At 65.1% G+C, this 22,340-nt stretch overlaps 2 protein-coding genes across 2 annotated transcripts in view; both read right to left on the bottom strand.

Annotated features, from left to right (window-relative positions):
* The window catches only part of LOC148052786 (dual specificity tyrosine-phosphorylation-regulated kinase 1B-like), a 30,152-nt gene extending 8,225 nt beyond the window's left edge, over positions 1-21,927 (bottom strand). Inside the window, exons 1-8 of the mRNA XM_087778538.1 lie at positions 21,794-21,927; positions 15,459-15,598; positions 13,452-13,571; positions 10,858-11,049; positions 8,971-9,118; positions 7,525-7,811; positions 5,614-5,760; positions 2,579-2,719 (exon numbers count right to left, since the gene is read on the bottom strand). Coding sequence (XP_087634664.1) covers positions 2,579-2,719; positions 5,614-5,760; positions 7,525-7,811; positions 8,971-9,118; positions 10,858-11,049; positions 13,452-13,571; positions 15,459-15,521 — 1,098 coding nt within the window. The 5' untranslated portion in view covers positions 15,522-15,598; positions 21,794-21,927. The remainder of the gene's footprint in view (positions 1-2,578; positions 2,720-5,613; positions 5,761-7,524; positions 7,812-8,970; positions 9,119-10,857; positions 11,050-13,451; positions 13,572-15,458; positions 15,599-21,793) is intronic.
* LOC148052787 (uncharacterized) lies at positions 2,773-5,077 on the bottom strand. Its single transcript, XM_087778514.1, has 3 exons — positions 5,020-5,077; positions 3,170-4,102; positions 2,773-3,087 (listed from the first exon to the last, which is right to left on the bottom strand). The coding sequence occupies exons 1-2, from the start codon at positions 5,075-5,077 to the stop codon at positions 3,180-3,182; spliced, it is 981 nt and encodes a 326-aa protein (XP_087634640.1). The 3' UTR covers positions 2,773-3,087; positions 3,170-3,179.
* Positions 21,928-22,340: the final 413 nt, after the last annotated feature.

Below are 22,340 nucleotides of genomic sequence, written 5' to 3' on the forward strand. Positions count from 1 at the left end.
TACTGGGAGGCACTGGGCCTACTGGGGGGCCCTGGGGGGATCGGAGGGGTTTGGAGGGGTCCTGGGGGGGATCTGAGAGGGTTACTGGGCCGTACTGGGAGGCACTGGGCCTACTGGGGGGACCCTGGGGGATCGGAGGGGTTTGGGGGGTCCTGGGGGGATCTGAGAGGTTTGGGGGGTCCCTGATGGTTTGGGGGGCCCTGGGGGGATCTGAGAGGGTTACTGGGCCGTACTGGGAGGCACTGGGCCTACTGGGGGGCCCTGGGGGGGATCGGAGGGGTTTGGAGGGGTCCTGGGGGGGATCTGAGAGGGTTACTGGGCTGTACTGGGAGGCACTGGGCCTACTGGGGGGGCCGCGGGGGGATCGGAGGGGTTTGGGGGGTCCCTGATGGTTTGGGGGGCCTGGGGGGATCTGAGAGGGTTACTGGGCCGTACTGGGAGGCACTGGGCCTACTGGGGGGCGCCCGGGGGGATCGGAGGGGTTTGGGGGGTCCCTGATGGTTTGGGGGGCCCTGGGGGGGATCTGAGAGGGTTACTGGGCCATACTGGGAGGCACTGGGCCTACTGGGGGGCCCCGGGGGGATCGGAGGGGTTTGGGGGGCCCTAGGGGGATCTGAGAGGGTTACTGGGCCGTACTGGGAGGCACTGGGCCTACTGGGGGGCCCCGGGGGGATCGGAGGGGTTTGGGGGGTCCCTGATGGTTTGGGGGGCCCTGGGGGGATCTGAGAGGGTTACTGGGCCATACTGGGAGGCACTGGGCCTACTGGGGGGGCCTGGGGGGATCGGAGGGGTTTGGAGGGGTCCTGGGGGGATCTGAGAGGGTTACTGGGCCGTACTGGGAGGCACTGGGCCTACTGGGGGGGCCCTGGGGGGATCGGAGGGGTTTGGGGGGGTCCCTGATGGTTTGGGGGGGCCCTGGGGGGGATCTGAGAGGGTTACTGGGCCGTACTGGGAGGCACTGGGCCTACTGGGGGGCCCTGGGGGGATCGGAGGGGTTTGGGGGGTCCCTGATGGTTTGGAGGGGCCCTGGGGGGATCTGAGAGGGTTACTGGGCCATACTGGGAGGCACTGGGCCTACTGGGGGGCCCCGGGGGGATCGGAGGGGTTTGGGGGGTCCCTGATGGTTTGGGGGGCCCTGGGGGGATCTGAGAGGGTTACTGGGCCGTACTGGGAGGCACTGGGCCTACTGGGGGGCCCCGGGGGGATCGGAGGGGTTTGGGGGGGTCCCTGATGGTTTGGGGGGGGCCTGGGGGGGATCTGAGTGGGTTACTGGGCCATACTGGGAGGCACTGGGCCTACTGGGGGCGCCCGGGGGGATCGGAGGGGTTTGGGGGGTCCCTGATGGTTTGGGGGGGCCCTGGGGGGGCCCTGAGAGGGTTACTGGGCCGTACTGGGAGGCACTGGGCCTACTGGGGGGGCCCTGGGGGGGATCGGAGGGGTTTGGGGGGGTCCTGGGGGGGATCTGAGAGGGTTACTGGGCCGTACTGGGAGGCACTGGGCCTACTGGGGGGGCCCTGGGGGGGATCGGAGGGGTTTGGGGGGTCCCTGATGGTTTGGGGGGGTCCTGGGCGGGATCTGAGAGGGTTACTGGTCCATACTGGGAGGTCCTAAAGGATTACTGGGCCATACTGGGAGGTCCTAAAGGGCTACTGGGCCATACTGGGAGGCACTGGGATACACTTTGGAGCCATTGGGAGGCACCTAGGAGCAATGAGCGGACCCTGGGAGGTCCTGAAGGTCTCCTGGGCCATACTGGGAGGCTCTAAACGTGTACTGGGCCATACTGGGAGGTCCTAAAGGGCTACTGGGCCATACTGGGAGGTCCTAAAGGGCTACTGGGCCATACTGGGAGGCACTGGGATACACTTTGGAGCCATTAGGACACCCTGGGAGGCACCTAGGAGCAATGAGCGGACCCTGGGAGGTCCTGAAGGTCTCCTGGGCCATACTGGGAGGCTCTAAACGTGTACTGGGCCATACTGGGAGGTCCTAAAGGGCTACTGGGCCATACTGGGAGGTCCTAAAGGGCTACTGGGCCATACTGGGAGGCACTGGGATACACTTTGGAGCCATTAGGACACCCTGGGAGGCACCTAGGAGCAATGAGCGGACCCTGGGAGGTCCTGAAGGTCTCCTGGGCCATACTGGGAGGCTCTAAACGTGTACTGGTCCATACTGGCAGGTCCTAAAGGATTACTGGGCCATACTGGGAGGTCCTAAAGGGCTACTGGGCCATACTGGGAGGCACTGGGATACACTTTGGAGCCATTGGGAGGCACCTAGGAGCAATGAGCGGATCCTGGGAGGTCCTGAAGGTCTCCAGGGCCATACTGGGAGGCTCTAAACATGTACTGGTCCATACTGGGAGGTCCTAAAGGATTACTGGGCCATACTGGGAGGTCCTAAAGGGCTACTGGGCCATACTGGGAGGCACTGGGATACACTTTGGAGCCACTGGGAGGCACCTAGGAGCAATGAGCGGATCCTGGGAGGTCCTGAAGGTCTCCAGGGCCATACTGGGAGGCCCAGACCGCCTTACTGGTCCATACTGGTCCATACTGGGAGCCTCCCCGCTCACCTTCTTGCTCTCCTTGTTCCTCTTGAGGGCCCACCCCCCTTCCGGCAGCTTCTCGAAGTATTTGCGGGCTTTGGGGGCCTGGTCCAACATGTGGGGGGGGGGCAGCCCCAGGACCTCCACGATCCGGTTCATCTGGTCGGCCTGGGGACAGGGAGGGGACACGGGGGACGTCACCGCTGTCCCCAAGGCCCCCCCCCCCCCCCTTGTCCCCAAAGCCACATCAGCCCTGCCCAGGACGCCTTTGATGTCCCCAAGAGCTTGGTGAGGTGGGGAAGAGGAAAGGGGATGTGGCAGCGTTGAGACCAGCGTGGTGGTCCTCCAAAGGGGCTTGGGGACACCGATGTCCCCAAGGCCACCTTGGTCTTGTCAGGGGGTCCCCAAGGTCCCCAAGGCCACCTTGGCCTTGTCACAATGTCCCCAAGGCCACCTTGGTGCTGCCCAGGACACCCTTGAGGTCCTCAAGGCCACCTCAGTCCTGCCCAGGACCCCCTTGATGTCCCCAAGGCCACCTTGGTGCTGCCCAGGACACCCTTGAGGTCCTCAAGGCCACCTCAGTCCTGCCCCGGACCCCCTTGATGTCCCCAAGGCCACCTTGGCCTTGTCACAATGTCCCCGAGGTCCCCAAGGCCGCCTTGGTCCTGCCCAGGACACTCTTGATGTCCCCAAGGCCACCCTGGTCCTGACAAGGACACCCTTGATGTCCCCAAGGCCACCTTGACCTTGTCAGGGTGTCCCCGAGGTCCCCAAGGCCACCCTGGTCCTGCCCAGGACCCCCTTGATGTCCCCAAGGCCACCCTGGCCTTGTCACAATGTCCCTGAGGTCCCCAAGGCCACCCTGGTCCTGACAATGACACCCTTCATGTCCCCAAGGCCACCTTGGCCTTGTCAGGGTGTCCCCAAGGTCCCCAAGGCCACCTTGGTCCTGCCCAGGACCCCCTTGATGTCCCCAAGGCCACCCTGGCCTTGTCACAATGTCCCTGAGGTCCCCAAGGCCACCTTGGTCCTGCCCAGGACCCCCTTGATGTCCCCATGGCCACCCTGGCCTTGTCACAATGTCCCTGAGGTCCCCAAGGCCACCCTGGTCCTGCCCAGGACCCCCTTGATGTCCCCAAGGCCACCTTGGCCTTGTCACAATGTCCCTGAGGTCCCCAAGGCCACCCTGGTCCTGCCCAGGACCCCCTTGATGTCCCCAAGGCCACCCTGGCCTTGTCACAATGTCCCTGAGGTCCCCAAGGCCACCCTGGTCCTGCCCAGGACCCCCTTGATGTCCCCAAGGCCACCTTGGCCTTGTCACAATGTCCCTGAGGTCCCCAAGGCCACCCTGGTCCTGCCCAGGACCCCCTTGATGTCCCCAAGGCCACCCTGGTCCTGCCCAGGACCTCCTTGATGTCCCCAAGGCCACCTTGGCCTTGTCACAATGTCCCTGAGGTCCCCAAGGCCACCCTGGTCCTGCCCAGGACCCCCTTGATGTCCCCAAGGCCACCCTGGTCCTGCCCAGGACCTCCTTGATGTCCCCAAGGCCACCTTGGCCTTGTCACAATGTCCCTGAGGTCCCCAAGGCCACCCTGGTCCTGCCCAGGACCCCCTTGATGTCCCCAAGGCCACCTTGACCTTGTCAGGGTGTCCCTGAGGTCCCCAAGGCCACCTTGGCCTTGTCACAATGTCCCCAAGGGCACCTTCGTGCTGCCCAGGACCCCCTTGATGTCCCCAAGGCCACCTTGGCCTTGTCAGGGTGTCCCCGAGGTCCCCAAGGCCACCTTGGTCCTGCCCAGGACCCCCTTGATGTCCCCAAGGCCACCTTGACCTTGTCAGGGTGTCCCTGAGGTCCCCAAGGCCACCCTGGTCCTGCCCAGGACCCCCTTGATGTCCCCAAGGCCACCTTGGCCTTGTCAGGGTGTCCCCGAGGTCCCCACGGCCACCTCAGGTCTGCCAGGGACATCATCAATGTCACTGAAGCCACCTTGGCCCTACCAGAGATGTCCCCATGCCCCCAAGGCCACCCTGACCCCGCTGGGGACGTCCCCAACCCACCTCAGGGGTGCTTCCACTGGGCAACCCTGCCAGGCCCCGCCCCTCTCCCAGAAGACCACGCCCCCTTGTCCAAGAGACCACGCCCCCTATCTAGAAGGCCCCGCCCACTCCATTAGCATCCCGCTCCCCAGCATAGAACTCCCCCAGCTCCGGCCCCGCCTCCCCATCCCAAGCCCCGCCCTTTCATCCAGCTGACCCTGCCCACTCACAAGCCACGCCCACTCAAGAGAAGACCCCGCCCACCCATCCCAACCCACGCCCACCTCATTCTCCTCACTACAGAGGGGCTCCCCAGCCCATCACTCCCCCAGCCCTGGCCCTGCCTCCCCCACCCCAAGCCCCTCCCATGCCCTAGGCCCCGCCCCATCCCAGAGCAGACACCGCCCCCTCCTTGTGGAGGCCACGCCCACTCTCCCAAGCCCCGCCCACCTCATTGTCCCCAATACAGAGGGTCTCCTTCATGTGCATCTCCCCCAGCCCTGACCCCTCCTCCCCATCCCAAGCCCCGCCCTCTATTCCAGCCGACACCGCCCACTCCCCAAGCCCCGCCCACTCCCTCAGCAGGCCCTGCCCACCTCACTGTCCCCATTAGAGGGGCTCCTCCATGTGCATCTCCCGCAGCCCCGCCCCCTCCTCCCCATCCCAAGCCCCGCCCTCTATTCCAGCTGACCCCGCCCTCTCCCCAAGCCACGCCCACTCCCTCAGCAGGCCCCGCCCACCTCACTGTCCCCATTAGAGGGGCTCCTCCATGTGCTCATCTCCCCCCGCTCCGCCCCCTCCTCCCCCGCCCCAAGCCCCTCCCTCGCCCCAAGCCCCGCCCCCTCACCTGCAGGCCCCGCCCCCGCCCTCACCAGACCCCGCCCCCTCTCCCAAGCCCCGCCCACCTCATTATCTCCATTAGAGGGGCTCCTCCACGTGCTCATCTCCCCCCCCCCCGCCCCCTCCTCCCCCGCCCCAAGCCCCTCCCTCGCCCCGCAGGCCCCGCCCCCGCAGGCCCCGCCCACCTCGTTGGCGCCGCTGAAGAGGGGCTCGCCCGTGTGCATCTCCACCAGGATGCAGCCCAGGGACCACATGTCGATGGCCAGGTCGTAGGGCAGCCCCAGCAGCACCTCGGGGGAGCGGTAGAAGCGGCTCTGGATGTACTGGTAGATCTGGGGGGTGGGGGGAAGGGGGCGGGGCCTCAGCCCGGGGGGCGTGGCCACGCGGGGGAGGCGGGGTCAGGCCACCCAGGGGCGGGGCTGAGCCACAAAGGGGGTGGGAGAGCCCCTAGGGTAGATTAGTAGGGTGTGTGTAGCTTTAAAAAGGGGCGGGGTTAATGCTAAGGGGGCGTGGCTACACGCAAGGGGCATGGGTACACCGAAGGGGTGGGGTCTCGGCCGGAGGAGGCGGGGCTTAGCCATGAAGGGGGCAGGAGAGCCCCTATGGTACATGGGGGGTGTGTGTAGCTTTAAAAAGGGGCGGGGTTACTGCTAAGGGGGCGTGGCTATACCGAAGGGGTGGGGTCTGGCCGAGGGGGTGGGGTTTAGCCAAAAAAGGGGTGGGAGAGCCTCTATGGTACATTGGGGGTGTGTGTATCTTTAAAAAGGGGTGTGGTTACACCCAAGGGGCGTGGCAACACAGAAGGGGTGGGGTCTCGGCCGGAGGAGGCGGGGCTTAGCCATGAAGGGGGCAGGAGAGCCCCTATGGTACATTGGGGGTGTGTGTAGCTTACAAAAGGGGCGGGGTTAATGCTATAGGGGGCGTGGCTACATGCAAGGGGCATGGCTACACCGAAGGGGTGGGGTCTTGCATGGAGGGGGCGGGGCTTAGCCAAAAAAGGGGTGGGAGAGCCCCTATGGTACATTGGGGGTGTGTGTAGCATTAAAAAGGGGTGGGGTTAATGCCATAGGGGGCGTGGTTACACCCAAGGGACACGGCTGGCCGTGGGGTGGGGCTTAGTCCACCAGGGGCGGGGCTTAGTGCTCCATAGCCCCAAATTGCCCTGTGGGAGGGGCATAGAGTCCAGGGGTGGGGCCTTCCCAGCCTGGTGGGTGGAGCCAAGGCAGGGGGTGTGTCCTAATGACCTGGGGCGGGGTTCAATCACTCATGGGTGGGGCTTAGGGCCTGGGGGCAGGGCTCAGTCCATCAAGGGGCGGGGCTTAGTGCTCCATAGCCCCAAATTGGCCCATGGGAGGGGCATAGAGTCCAGGGGCGGGGCCTTCCCAGCCGGGTGGGCGGAGCCAATGCAGGGGGGTGTGTCCTAATGACCTGGGGCGGGGTTCAATCACTCATGGGTGGGGCTTAGGGCCTGGGGGCAGGGCTCAGTCCATCAAGGGGCGGGGCTTAGTGCTCCATAGCCCCAAACTGGCCCACGGGCGGGGCATAGAGTCCAGGGGCGGGGCCTTCCCAGCCTGGTGGGTGGAGCCAATGCAGGGGCTGTGTCCTAATGGCCTGGGGCGGGGCTTAGTCCACCAGGGGCGGGGCTTAGGGCTTCATATCCCCAAATTGCCCTGTGGGAGGGGCCTAGAGCCCAGGGGCAGGGTCTTCTCAGCCTGGTGGGTGGAGCCAAGGCAGGGGGGTGTGTCCTAATGACCTGGGGCGGGGTTCAATCGCTCATGGGTGGGGCTTAGGGCCTGGGGGCAGGGCTCAGTCCATCAAGGGGCGGGGCTTAGTGCTCCATAGCCCCAAACTGGCCCATGGGCGGGGCATAGAGTCCAGGGGCGGGGGCCTTCCCAGCCTGGTGGGCGGAGCCAATGCAGGGGCTGTGGCCTAATGCTGAGGCCACAATGGGGGGGGCGGGGCTTAGCACTCCCTATCCCCAAATTGGCCCATGGGAGGGGCCTAGAGCCCAGGGGCGGGGCTTTCCCGGCCCTAGTGGGCGGAGCTAAAGGCAGTGGGCGTGTCCCATCCCCCCCCCGCCCCCCCCTCCTCCTCACCCTCTGGCCCAGCTGGCAGGAGCTGCCGAAGTCGACGATCTTGACGGCGGAGCGCTTGGGGTTGCAGAGGAGGATGTTCTCGGGCTTGAGGTCGCAGTGGATGATGCTGAGCTCGGGGGTGGCGAGGAAGAGGAGGGCGGCGCAGAGCTGCTGGGCGAACTTGCGGGTGAGGTTGAGGGAGACGCCGCGGAAGTTGGTGTTGCGGAGGAGGTCGTAGAGGTTGTAGGAGAGGAGCTCAAAGGCCAGGCAGAGGTGGTTGCGGAACATGAAGTGGCGCTTGAGGTGGACTGTTGGGGGGACGGGAAGAGAGGGGTTAGGGGGCACGGCCCGCTTTCTGCCCCATAAGTGCCCTCCGCAGCAAGATCTGCCCCCAAGTCCCTGCCCCACGGCGAGATCTGCCCTCTTTCTGCCCCATAAGTGCCCTCCGCAGCAAGATCTGCCCCCAAACCCCTGCCCCACGGCGAGATCTGCCCTCTTTCTGCCCCATAAGTGCCCTCCCCAGCAAGATCTGCCCCCAAATCCCTGCCCCACGGCGAGATCTGCCCACTTTCTGCCCCATAGATAGGACCCATGGTGGGATCTGTCCCTCCAGGGTGAGACCTTGGTCTTCTCTGCCCCATAAGTGCCCCATAAGTACCCCATAAGTGCCCTCCCCATCAAAATCTGCCCCACAACTGCCTCCAAACCCCTGCCCCACGGCGAGATCTGCCCGCTTTCTGCCCCATAAGTGCCCTCCCCAGCAAGATCTGCCCCCAAACCCCCGCCCCACGGCGAGATCTGCCCGCTTTCTGCCCCATAAGTGTCCTCTCCAGCAAGATCTGCCCCCAAACCCCTGCCCCACGGCGAGATCTGCCCACTTTCTGCCCCATAGATAGGACCCATGGTGGGATCTGTCCCTCCAGGGTGAGACCTTGGTCTTCTCTGCCCCATAAGTGCCCCATAAGTACCCCATAAGTGCCCTCCCCATCAAAATCTGCCCCACAACTGCCTCCAAACCCCTGCCCCACGGCGAGATCTGCCCGCTTTCTGCCCCATAAGTGCCCTCCCCAGCAAGATCTGCCCCCAAACCCCCGCCCCACGGCGAGATCTGCCCGCTTTCTGCCCCATAAGTGCCCTCCCCAGCAAGATCTGCCCCCAAGTCCCTGCCCCACGGCGAGATCTGCCCACTTTCTGCCCCATAGATAGGACCCATGGTGGGATCTGTCCCTCCAGGGTGAGACCTTGGTCTTCTCTGCCCCATAAGTGCCCCATAAGTACCCCATAAGTGCCCTCCCCATCAAAATCTGCCCCACAACTGCCTCCAAACCCCTGCCCCACGGCGAGATCTGCCCCATTTCCCCCCCCCAAACCCCCCGAATCACCCCCAAACCCCCCCCCCCCCCCCAAAGGGGCTCCAGCCCCACGGGCGCTATGGGGTGAGCCCCCCAAGTCCCCTGCCCCACTGACCGATGTAGTACTTCATCTCGGTGTGGTGCTGGTTCATCAGCTGGAGGAGGCGCAGCTCGATCTGCGCCTGGTTGAGGAACGCCTTCTTGTTCTTGATGATCTTGATGGCCACCCACTCCTGGGCTTGGTGGTCGTAGGCCTTGACCACCTGAAAAGAAGGGGGAGGGGGAGAAAAGGGGGGTTGGGGGGTGAAAAGTGGGGGTTTGGGGGGGAAAAATGGGGTTTGGGGGGGAAAATTGGGGTTTGGGGGGAAAATGGGGATTTTGGGGGGAAAAGTGGGGTTTGGGGGGTGAAAAATGGGGATTTGGGGGGAAAATGGGGATTTTGGGGTGAAAAATGGGGTTTGGGGGGCAAAAATGGGGTTTGGGGGGGCAAAAATGGGGTTTGGGGGTGAAAAATGGGGATTTGGGGGGGAAAATGGGGTTTGGGGGGCAAAAATGGGGTTTGGGGGGAGAAAATGGGGATTTGGGGGGCAAAAATGGGGTTTGGTGGGGCAAAAATGGGGTTTGGGGGTGAAAAATTGGGGTTTGGGGGAGAAAATGGGGATTTTGGGGTGAAAAGTGGGGTTTGGGGGGTGAAAAATGGGGATTTGGGGGGAAAAATGGGGATTTGGGGGGAGAAAATGGGGTTTGGGGGGCAAAAATGGGGTTTGGGGGTGAAAAATGGGGTTTGGGGGTGAAAAATGGGGATTTTGGGGTGCAAAAGTGGGGTTTGGGGGGCAAAAATGGGGTTGGGGGCAAAAATGGGGTTTGGAGGGCAAAAATGGGGATTTGGGGGGCTGAAAATGGGGTTTGGGGGGAGAAAATGGGGATTTGGGGGGGCAAAAATGGGGTTTGGGGGGAAAAATTGGGGTTTGGGGGGAAAATGGGGATTTTGGGGTGAAAAGTGGGGTTTGGGGGGCAAAAATGGGGTTTGGGGGGCAAAAATGGGGATTTTGGGGTGCAAAAGTGGGGTTTGGGGGAGAAAATGGGGATTTTGGGGGGAAAAATGGGGTTTGGGGGGGAAAATGGGGCTTGGGGACAAGTTGGGGACCTTGGGGACAGCGCGGGGACCCCGGGGGTGACCTGGGAGGGACGGGGGGGGTCCCCAAAAATGCTGTGGGGACCCCAGGGGTGGTGGGGGACCCCAAAGGTGCGGGAGGGACCCCAAAAATGGTGTGAGGGGACCCCAGGGTTGAACCTGGAGGAAAATGGAGGCCATGGAGGGGACGGGGGGGCCCTTGGGGACAAGTTGGGGACGCGGGGGACAGCGCGGGGACCCCAGGGGTGACCTGGGAGGGACCTGGGGACACTGGTGGGTGGCAAGGGGACCCTAAAAATGGTGGGGGGGACCCCAAAAATGGTGGAGGGGACCCAAAAATGGTGTGAGGGGACCCCAGGGTTGAACCTGGAGGAAAATGGAGGCCATGGAGGGGACGGGGGGGCCCTTGGGGACAAGTTGGGGACGCGGGGGACAGCGCGGGGACCCCAGGGGTGACCTGGGAGGGACGGGGGGGGTCCCCAAAAATGCTGTGGGGACCCCAGGGGTGGTGGGGGACCCCAAAGGTGCGGGAGGGACCCCAAAAATGGTGTGAGGGGACCCCAGGGTTGAACCTGGAGGAAAATGGAGGCCGGGGAGGGGACGGGGGGGCCCTTGGGGACAAGTTGGGGACGCGGGGGACAGCGCGGGGACCCCAGGGGTGACCTGGGAGGGACCTGGGGACACTGGTGGGTGGCAAGGGGACCCTAAAAATGGTGGGGGGGACCCCCAAAATGGTGGAGGGGACCCAAAAATGGTGTGAGGGGACCCCAGGGTTGAACCTGGAGGAAAATGGAGGCCGGGGAGGGGACGGGGGGGCCCTTGGGGACAAGTTGGGGACGCGGGGGACAGCGCGGGGACCCCTCCGACCTGGCCGAAGGAGCCCTTGCCGATGAGGGAGTCGATCTCGTAGCGGTCCAGCCAGCGCTCGCCGCTGCGGACGATGTAGTCGTGGTTGTCGTCGTCGTAGCCCTCGTTGCAGAGGCGCCGCTCCTTCTTGGTGCCCGCCGCCGCCTCGGGGGGGCCCTGCTGCGCCCGGCGCTTCTTCTTGGCGTAGTACACCTGGGGGGAGGGCGTCAGCGGGGGGGGCATGGGGGACGGGGGGATGGGGGGGGACGGGGGGGACAGGGGGGCATGGCGTCAGGGGGGACGGGGGGGATGGGGGGGGATGGGGGGGACGGGGGGGGATGGGGGGGGATGGGGGACGGGGGGGGATGGGGGACAGGGGGGAGATGGGGGGACAGGGGGGCATGGCGTCAGGGGGGACGGGGGGATGGGGGACGGGGGGGACAGGGGGGCATGGGGGGGATGGGGGGGACAGGGGGACAGGGGGGATGGGGGGGACGGGGGGACAGGGGGAGTATGGGGGACAGGGGGGAGATGGGGGGACAGGGGGAGATGGGGGGACAGGGGGGCATGGCGTCAGAGGGGACAGGGGGGACAGGGGGGATGGGGGACGGGGGGAGGATGGGGGACAGGGGGGATGGGGGACGGGGGGGACAGGGGGGCATGGGGGGGGATGGGGGGGACATGGGGGACAGGGGGGATGGGGGACAGGGGGGAGGATGGGGGACAGGGGGGATGGGGGACAGGGGGGAGATGGGGGGACAGGGGGGCATGGCGTCAGGGGGGACGGGGGGGATGGGGGGGATGGGGGGACAGGGGGGAGGATGGGGGACAGGGGGGATGGGGGACGGGGGGACAGGGGGGCATGGGGGGGGATGGGGGGGATGGGGGACGGGGGGGATGGGGGACAGGGGGGAGATGGGGAGACAGGGGGGCATGGCGTCAGAGGGGACGGGGGGACAGGGGGGAGGATGGGGGACAGGGGGGATGGGGGGACAGGGGGGACATGGCGTCAGGGGGGACAGGGGGATGGGGGACAGGGGGGACAGGGGGGCATGGGGGGGACGGGGGGACATGGGGGGGATGGGGGACGGGGGGGGACAGGGGGGACAGGGGGGCATGGGGGGGACAGGGGACGGGGGGGATGGGGAGAGACAGGGGGGCATGGCGTCAGGGGGGACAGGGGGGACAGGGGGGATGGGGGACAGGGGGGACAGGGGGGCATGGGGGGGGCTGAGGGGGACAGGGGGGACAGGGGGGATGGGGGGGGACGGGGGGACATGGGGGGGGATGGGGGACAGGGGGGATGGGGAGAGACAGGGGGGCAGGGCGTCAGGGGGTGACAAGGGGGGAATGGGGGGGTGGGGGGAACGGGGGGACATGGAGGGGGGTGGGGGACATGGGGGGGACACGGGGGGGATGGGGGGGCATGGGGGGGATGGGGGACGGGGGGGATGGGGGGATATATGGGGGATGGGGGGGACAAGGGGGATGGGGGGGACATGGGGGGGAACAGGGGGCATGGCGTCAGTGGGGCGGGGGGTGACATGGGGGGAATGGGGGGGACAGGGGGGATGGGGAATGGGGGGGACGGGGGGGACGGGGGGGACGGGGGGATGGGGGGCTTTGGGGGGACGGGGGGGATGGGGGGGGGATGGGGGCACATGGGGGGGTCGGGGTGGCCGGGGGACACGGGGGGAGGTGGGACACCGATGGGGGGACAGGGCCCAATCCCGACCTTGACCCTGACCTTGACCCTGACCCCGACCCCCAGGGCTCTGCCTGTCCCTGCCCGCAGGGCTCGGCCCAAATGTGCCCCCCCCAGCACCCATGGGTGCCATAAGCCCCTCTATAGGGGGGATCTCCCCCTCCTGGAGCACCCATGGGTGCCAGAATCCCCTCTATAGGGGGACTCCACCCCATTTGGGGCACCCATGGGTGCCACTCACCCCTCTATAGGGGGGATCCCCCCTCCTGGAGCACCCATGGGTGCCATAAGCCCCTCTATAGGGGGACTCCACCCCATTTGGGGCACCCATGGGTGCCAAAAACCCCTCTATAGGGGGGATCCCCCCTCCTGGAGCACCCATGGGTGCCAGAAACCCCTCTATAGGGGGACTCCACCCCATTTGGGGCACCCATGGGTGCCACTCACCCCTCTATAGGGGGGATCCCCCCTCCTGGAGCACCCATGGGTGCCAGAAACCCCTCTATAGGGGGACTCCACCCCATTTGGGGCACCCATGGGTGCCAAAAACCCCTCTATAGAAGTTATCACCCCCTCCTGGAGCACCCATGGGTGCCAGACACCCCTCTATAGGGAAACTCTACCCCATTTGGGGCACCCATGGGTGCCAGAAACCCCTCTATAGGGGGACTCTACCCCATTTAGGGCACCCATGGGTGCCACTCACCCCTCTATAGGGGGGATCTCCCCCTCCTGGGGCACCCATGGGTGCCAGACCCCCCTCTATAGGGGATATTTCCCCCTCCTAGAGCACCCATGGGTGCCATAACCCCCCCCTCCCAGGGGGGGAATTTTCCCCTCCTGGGGCACCCACGGGTGCCAGACCCCCCTCCCCCCGCAGCACCCATGGGTGCCGCTGCCCCCCCCCCACCTCATTGATGTGCTTGTAGGTCTTGATGAGGTCGACGGAGAGCTTGCGCAGGGGCGCGCTGCCGGCGTCCCGGAAGCTGCGGGGGATGCGGCGCTGCAGCAGGCTCAGCTCCGGCAGGATCTGGGGGGGAGGGGGGTCAGGGATTTGGGGGGCCCTAGGGTGCCTCTGCCCCCCCCCCCCCCCCCCGCCTCCCATGGGTGCCCCCCAAGGGGGCTCGTGTCCCCCTTCCTCCATTTCTAGGGGTCCCAAAGGTCCTAGTGCCCCTCCCGGGGGTCCCAGGGGTCCTAGTGCCCCCCCCCCCCCCAGGGGTCCCAGTGCCCACCCTGGGGTCCCATGGGTGCCCCCCCCCAGGGGTCCCAGTGCCCCCCTGCTCCATTTCAGGGGTCCCAGGGGTCCTAATGCCCCCCCAGGGTCCCATGGGTGCTCCCCGGGGGTGCTCGTGTCCCCCCAGGGGTCCCAGGGCCTCCCCCCACCCAATTCAGGGGTCCCAGGGGTCCTAGTGCCCCCTCGGAGGTCAGAGGGGTCCTAGTGCCCCCCCCCCCCCCCGGGGTCCCAGTGCCCCCCCTGCCCCATTTCAGGAGTCCCAGGGGTCCTAGTGCCCCGCCCGGGGTCCCATGGGTGCCCCCCCCAGGGGTCCCAGTGCCCCCCCACCCCATTTCGGGGGTCCCAGGGGTCCCAGTGCCCACCCTGGGGTCCCATGGGTGCTCCCCCCAGGGGTCCCAGTGCCCCCCCTGCTCCATTTCTAGGGGTCCCAAAGGTCCTAGTGCCCCTCCCGGGGGTCCCAGGGGTCCTAGTGCCCCCCCCCCCAGGGGTCCCAGTGCCCACCCTGGGGTCCCATGGGTGCCCCCCCCAGGGGTCCCAGTGCCCCCCTGCTCCATTTCAGGGGTCCCAGGGGTCCTAATGCCCCCCCCGGGGTCCCATGGGTGCCCCCCCCAGGGGTCCCAGTGCCCCCCCACCCCACTTCAGGGGTCCCCGGGGTCCTAATGCCCCCCCCAGGGTCCCATGGGTGCTCCCCGGGGGTGCTCGTGTCCCCCCAGGGGTCCCAGGGCCTCCCCCCACCCAATTCAGGGGTCCCAGGGGTCCTAGTGCCCCCTCGGAGGTCAGAGGGGTCCTAGTGCCCCCCCCCCCGGGGTCCCAGTGCCCCCCTGCCCCATTTCAGGAGTCCCAGGGGTCCTAGTGCCCCGCCCGGGGTCCCATGGGTGCCCCCCCCAGGGGTCCCAGTGCCCCCCCACCCCATTTCGGGGGTCCCAGGGGTCCCAGTGCCCACCCTGGGGTCCCATGGGTGCTCCCCCCAGGGGTCCCAGTGCCCCCCTGCTCCATTTCTAGGGGTCCCAAAGGTCCTAGTGCCCCTCCCGGGGGTCCCAGGGGTCCTAGTGCCCCCCTCCCCCAGGGGTCCCAGTGCCCCCCCACCCCATTTCGGGGGTCCCAGGGGTCCTAGTGCCCCCCCCGGGGTCCCATGGGTGCCCCCTCAAGGGGTCCCAGTGACCCCCCCCCAATTCAGGGGTCCCGGGGGTGCCTGTACCCCCCCCAGGGTCCCATGGGTGCCCCCCAAGGGGGCTCGTGCCCCCCAAGGGGTCCCAATGCCTCCCCTGCCCCATTTCAGGGGTCCCAGGGGTCCTAGTGCCCCCCCCCCGGGGGTCCCAGGGGTCCCAGTGCCCCCCCTCCCCATTTCAGGGGTCCCAGAGGTGCCCCCAGGGGTCCTAGTGCCCCCCCCGGGGGTCCCAGGGGTCCCAGTGCCCCCCTCCCCATTTCAGGGGTCCCAGAGGTGCCCCCAGGGGTCCTAGTGCCCCCCGCGGGGGTCCCAGGGGTCCCAGTGCCCCCCCTCCCCATTTCAGGGGTCCCAGAGGTGCCCCCAGGGGTCCTAGTGCCCCCCCCGGGGGTCCCAGGGGTCCCAGTGCCCCCCTCCCCATTTCAGGGGTCCCAGAGGTGCCCCCAGGGGTCCTAGTGCCCCCCCCGGGGGTCCCAGGGGTGCCCACGCCCCCCCCCCCCACCCCGTTTTGGGGTTACCTGGGGGGGCTCGGCCATGGGCTGGAGGCTGGCGAAGGGGGCATGGCCGGGCTGACCCGACATGGCGGGCTCAGAGCCGAGCCAAACGCCCGGCCAGGTCGGCCCCCGGCATCCTGCGCTGCAGCCGCGGCTGCCGCCACCTGCGGGGAGAGCGGAGTGGGGTGGGGGGGTGGGGGGGGTGCCCCAGAATCAGCCCTGGCGCCCCCCCCCCAACCCCGCCCCGGCCGCCCGAGGGAGGAGGGAGCTGTTGGCTATCAGTAGGGTCCAGAGTGAACGCAGACAAGGAATGGTTCAATTGCAGCAATCAGAGGGGATATATCCGCGGTCAAGCCTCAGTAGGGGCCAGAGTGAACGGGCACAACGAACAGCCGCTCTCATCAAGCGGAGCGCGCAAGATCGAGGACCGGCCGTCAGTAGGGGCCAGAGTGAACGGGCACAACGAACAGCCGCTCTCATCAAGCGGAGCGCGCAAGATCGAGGACCGGCCGTCAGTAGGGGCCAGAGTGAACGGGCACAACGAACAGCCGCTCTCATCAAGCGGAGCGCGCAAGATCGAGGACCGGCCGTCAGTAGGGGCCAGAGTGAACGCGCACAACGAACGGCCCAATCTCCTCGCTTGGGAGGGAATCAATCGAGGGTCGGCCATCGGTAGGGGCCAGAGTGAACGCGCCCCCAAACCGGCCCAGTTTGAGCCTCCGGGGTGGAAAAAGCCCGCTCCCAGCCGTCAGTAGGGCCCAGAGTGAACATGCACAAAAGGTGCCCCCCCCCGCCATCAGTAGGGCCCAGAGTGAACGCAACAAGTGCCTGCCCACCCCCCCCCCCCCCCATCAGTAGGGCCCAGAGTGAACAGGGTGGGTGCCCTCAGCCTGGCCACGCCCCCCAGGAGGCCACGCCCCCCCCGCCATCAGTAGGGCCCAGAGTGAACATGGGGGGGGAGGGGTGTGACCAGCTGATCCTGCCATGGCAACAGGCTTCCCATTGGCTGCCCGCCCTCCTCGGTAGCCAATAGGGAGGCAGCAGTGCTGGGTGGGGCCATGGCTGTGAGAGGGGGCTGGAAGGCGACGGGTGAAACCAGTATGGCCCAGTAGGGGGGGGGGGGGAACTGGGAGGGAGCACTGGGGGAGGGGGGATCTGTGCCTCAGTTTACCTGCGGGGGGACTGGGGGGAACTGGGATGGGACTGGGGGGAACTGGGACGGGACTGGGAATGGATTGGAAGGAACTGGGACAGGACTGGGACAGGACGAAACTGGGATGGGACTGGGGGAGGAACTGGGATGGGACTGGGAGGAACTGGGATGGAGGGAACTGGGACAGGACTGGGATGGGGGGAAACTGGGATGGGACTGGGGGAGGAACTGGGATGGAGGGAACTGGGACAGGACTGGGATGCTGTGGAGGGGGGAACTGGGATGGGACTGGGAGGAACTGGGATGGGACTGGGATGGGGGGAACTGGGACAGAACTGGGATGAACTGGGATGGGGCTCAGATAGGGCAGGGGGGAAACTGGACTGGGGGAACTGGGATGGGACTGGGCCAGGACTGGAATGCCCAACCAGTACTGGGGGGCCCAAACCAGTATGGGGGGAACACACCTGTACTGGGAGAACTGGGAGACCCACACTAGTACTGGGAGGGTCGTACTGGTACTGGGTGGGACTGGAGGATCCATACTGGTACTGGAAGACCTATACTGGTACTGGGATGGTCACAGCTATACTGGGAGAACTGGGGGATCCATACTGGTCCCAGGAGGGTCATACTGGTACTGGGAGAACTGGGAGATGCATACTGGTCTCAGGAGGGTCATACTGGTACTGGGGGATCCATACTGGTCCTGGGAGGATCACACCTGTACTGGGAGAACTGGAAAATCCATACTGGTCCTGGCATGGCCATACTGGTCCCGGGAGGGTCATATTGGTACTGGGAGAACTGGGAGATCCATACTGGTCTCAGGAGGGTCACGCCTGTACTGGGAGATCCATACTGGTCCCAGGAGGGTCATACTGGTGCCAAGGGATCCATACTGGTCCTGGGAGGATCATACAGGTACTGAGAGGGTCACACCTGTACTGGGAGAACTGGGGGATCCATACTGGTCCTGGGACAGTCGTGCTGGTACTGGGAGGGTCACACCTGTACTGGGAGATCTGGGAGATGCATACTGGTCCCGGGAGGGTCATACTGGTCCCAGGAGGGTCACACCTGTACTGGGAGAACTGGGGGATCCATACTGGTCCTGGGAGAACGGGGGATCTATACTGGTCCCGGCAGGGTCATACTGGTCCTGGGGATCCATACTGGTACTGGGAGGATCATACAGGTACTGAGGGGGTCACACCTGTACTGGGAGAACTGGGGGATCCATACTGGTCCTGGGACGGTCATACTAGTACTGGGAGAACTGGGAGATGCATACTGGTACTGGGGATCCATACTGGTCCCGGGAGGGTCATACTGGTACTGGGAGAACTGGGAGACCCATACTGGTCTCAGGAGGGTCACGCCTGTACTGGCAGATCCATACTGGTCCTGAGGATCCATACTGGTTCTGGGAGAACTGGGGGATCCATACTGGTCTCGGGAGGGTCATACTGGTGCCAAGGGATCCATACTGGTTCTGGGAGGATCATACAGGTACTGAGGGGGTCACACCTGTACTGGGAGAACTGGGGGATCCATACTGGTCTCGGGAGGGTCATACTGGTGCCAAGGGATCCATACTGGTTCTGGGAGGATCATACAGGTACTGAGGGGGTCACACCTGTACTGGGAGAACTGGGGGATCCACACTGGTCCTGGGACGGTCATGCTGGTACTGGGAGGGTCACACCTGTACTGGGAGAACTGGGGGATCTATACTGGTCCCGGGAGGGTCATACTGGTCCTGGGGATCCATACTGGTTCTGGGAGAATGGGGGATCTATACTGGTCCTGGGAGGGTCATACTGGTCCTGGGGATCCATACTGGTACTGGGAGAATCATACAGGTACTGAGGGGGTCACACCTGTACTGGGAGAACTGGGGGATCCATACTGGTCCTGGGACAGTCATGCTGGTCCTGGGAGGGTCACACCTGTACTGGGAGAACTGGGGGATCCATACTGGTCCTGGGAGGGTCACACCTGTACTGGGAGAACTGGGGGATCCATACAGGTACTGGGAGAACTGGGGGATCCATACAGGTACTGGGAGAACTGGGGGATCCATACTGGTCCTGGGACAGTCATGCTGGTATTGGGAGGGTCACACCTGTACTGGGAGAACTGGGGGATCCATACTGGTCCTGGGAGGGTCATACTGGTGCCAAGGGATCCATACTGGTCCTGGGAGGTCATACTGGTACTGGGAGAACTGGGAGATCTGGGGGATCCATACCGGTTCTGGGAGAACGGGGGATCTATACTGGTCCCGGGAGGGTCATACTGGTCCTGGGGATCCATACTGGTCCTGGGAGGGTCATACTGGTCCTGGGGATTCATACTGGTCCCGGGAGAACAGGGGATCCATACTGGTCCCGGGAGGGTCATACTGGTCCTGGGAGAATGGGGGATCTATACTGGTCCCAGGAGGGTCATACTGGTCCTGGGGATCCATACTGGTACTGGGAGGATCATACAGGTACTGAGGGGGTCACACCTGTACTGGGAGAACTGGGGGATCCATACTGGTCCTGGGAGAACTGGGGGATCCATACTGGTCCTGGGAGGGTCATACTGGTGCCAAGGGATCCATACTGGTTCTGGGAGGATCATACAGGTACTGGGAGAACTGGGAGATCTGGGGAATCCATACCGGTTCTGGGAGAACGGGGGATCTATACTGGTCCTGGGAGGGTCATACTGGTCCTGGGAGAACGGGGGATCTATACTGGTCCTGGGAGGGTCATACTGGTCCTGGGGATCCGTACTGGTACTGGGAGGATCATACAGGTACTGAGGGGGTCACACCTGTACTGGGAGAACTGGGGGATCCATACTGGTCCTGGGAGGGTCACACCTGTACTGGGAGAACTGGGGGATCCATACTGGTCCTGGGACAGTCATGCTGGTCCTGGGAGGGTCACACCTGTACTGGGAGAACTGGGGGATCCATACTGGTCCTGGGACGGTCATGCTGGTACTGGGAGGGATCCATACAGGTACTGGGAGAACTGGGGGATCCATACAGGTACTGGGAGAACTGGGGGATCCATACTGGTCCTGGGACAGTCATGCTGGTATTGGGAGGGTCACACCTGTACTGGGAGAACTGGGGGATCCATACTGGTCCTGGGAGGGTCATACTGGTGCCAAGGGATCCATACTGGTCCTGGGAGGTCATACTGGTACTGGGAGAACTGGGAGATCTGGGGGATCCATACCGGATCTGGGAGAACGGGGGATCTATACTGGTCCCGGGAGGGTCATACTGGTCCTGGGGATCCATACTGGTCCTGGGAGGGATCATACAGGTACTGGGAGCCCATACTGGTTCTGGGAGAACAGGGGATCCTTACTGGCCCTGGGAGGGTCATACTGGTCCTGGGAGAACTGGGGGATCCATACTGGTCCTGGGAGGGTCACACCTGTACTGGGAGAACTGGGGGATCCATACTGGTCCTGGGAGGATCATGCAGGTACTGGGAGGGTCACACCTGTACTGGGAGAACTGGGGGATCCATACTGGTCCTGGGAGAACTGGGGGATCCATACTGGTCCTGGGAGGGTCACACCCTTACTGGTGCCAAGGGATCCATACTGGTTCTGGGAGGATCATACTGGTACTGGGAGAACTGGGAGATGCATACTGGTCCTGGGAGAACTGGGGGATCCATACTGGTCCTGGGAGGGTCATACTGGTCCTGGGAGAACTGGGGGATCCATACTGGTCCTGGGAGGGTCACACCTGTACTGGGAGAACTGGGGGATCCATACTGGTCCTGGGACGGTCATGCTGGTCCTGGGAGGGTCACACCTGTACTGGGAGAACTGGGGGATCCATACAGGTACTGGGAGAACTGGGGGATCCATACTGGTCCTGAGACAGTCATGCTGGTATTGGGAGGGTCACACCTGTACTGGGAGAACTGGGGGATCCATACTGGTCCTGGGAGGGTCATACTGGTGCCAAGGGATCCATACTGGTCCTGGGAGGTCATACTGGTACTGGGAGAACTGGGAGATGCATACTGGTACTGGGGATCCATACTGGTCCTGGGAGGGTCATACTGGTGCCAAGGGATCCATACTGGTCCTGGGAGGTCATACTGGTACTGGGAGAACTGGGGGATCCATACTGGTCCTGGGAGGGTCATACTGGTGCCAAGGGATCCATACTGGTCCTGGGAGGTCATACTGGTACTGGGAGAACTGGGAGATGCATACTGGTACTGGGGATCCATACTGGTCCTGGGAGGATCATACAGGTACTGAGAGCCCACAGCTGTACTGGGAGAACTGGGGGATCCATACTGGTCCTGGGAGGGTCACACCTGTACTGGGAGAACTGGGGGATCCATACTGGTCCTGGGAGGGTCATACTGGTCCCGGGAGGGTCACAGTTGTACTGGGAGAACTGGGGGATCCATACTGGTCCTGGGACAGTCATGCTGGTACTGGGAGGGTCACACCTGTACTGGGAGAACTGGGGGATCCATACTGGTCCTGGGAGGGTCATACTGGTACTGGGAGGGTCACACCTGTACTGGGAGAACTGGGGGATCCATACTGGTCCTGGGAGGGTCATACTGGTACTGGGAGAACTGGGGGATCCATACTGGTCCTGGGAGGGTCATACTGGTACTGGGAGAACTGGGGGATCCATACTGGTCCTGGGAGGGTCATACTGGTCCTGGGAGAACAGGGGGATCCATACTGGTCCTGGGAGGGTCATACTGGTCCTGGGAGAACAGGGGGATCCATACTGGTCCTGGGAGGGTCATACTGGTCCTGGGAGAACAGGGGGATCCATACTGGTCCTGGGAGGGTCATACTGGTCCTGGGAGAACAGGGGGATCCATACTGGTCCTGGGAGGGTCACGCCTGTACTGGGACAACTGGGGGATCCATAGACGTACTGGGAGGGTCACACTGGTCCTGTCAGATCCATACTGGTCCGGGAGATCCCTACCGGTCCTGGGAGACCTGGTCGCTCCCCACCGCTCCGGGGGAGCCCATACTGGTCCCACTCCCGGGGAGCCACTGGGGAGGGGGGGGAGGGGGGAAGGGCAGGCGGCGCCGGTAACGGGAGTGGGGGGGGGGGGAGCCCCGTGAGGGAGCGGCCCGGGGCGGGGGAACCGACGGAGGAGAAGCGGTACCGGTAACGCGGGCCCCAGCGGCGGGGTCTCACCTGCGGCGGCGGAGCGGGGCGGAGGCGGCGGCGGGGCCGGGGCCGGGGCCGGGGCCGGGGCCGGGGCCGGGGCGGCGGCGGCGGCGCCCCGGGGATTTCCCAGTAATGCCCGAGGAAAATGGCGGCCACAACAAACCGCCGCCGCCGCCTCCCTCCTGCGCAGGCGCCGCCCCGCCCTCCCGCCCTCCGCCAATCCAAACGCGGGATGCCCTCCCGCTTCCACCAATGAACGGGGGCGGCTCCACCCCACTCCGCTCCTCTTCGCCCCGCCCGCACGGCGTCAGCGCGGAGCGCCGGGGCCCGCCCCGCCCGGAGAGGGGGGGGGGGGAGAAAGGGCGTGGCCTCGGCTGTGGCCACGCCTCCGCGGGGAGCTAAGGGGTGGGGCTTAAGGGAGCCACGCCCCCTCGGCGGGGGGAAGCCCCCTCCCGCCCCGGGGGATTAATTACCCCCGAATAATTAATTACCCCATGATTAATTAACCCCCTCGGGGATTAATTACCTCCCTCGTGATTAATTACCCCCCACGTGATTAATTACCCCACGAATA

This window comes from Nipponia nippon, unplaced genomic scaffold (genome assembly GCF_047370975.1).
Source record: "Nipponia nippon isolate SJK-2023a ecotype South Korea unplaced genomic scaffold, ASM4737097v1 scaffold_44, whole genome shotgun sequence".
NCBI lineage: Eukaryota > Metazoa > Chordata > Aves > Pelecaniformes > Threskiornithidae > Nipponia > Nipponia nippon.

Bases quoted from the DNA above. Each gene is read 5' to 3' on its own strand.
- LOC148052787 (XM_087778514.1), bottom strand. From the start codon at position 5,077: ATGCACATGAAGGAGACCCTCTGTATTGGGGACAATGAGGTGGGCGGG. The intron at 4,103-5,019 runs GTGGGCGTGGCC...GACAAGGCCAAG, and splicing joins GGTGGGCGGGGCTTGGGAGA to GTGGCCTTGGGGACATCAAG.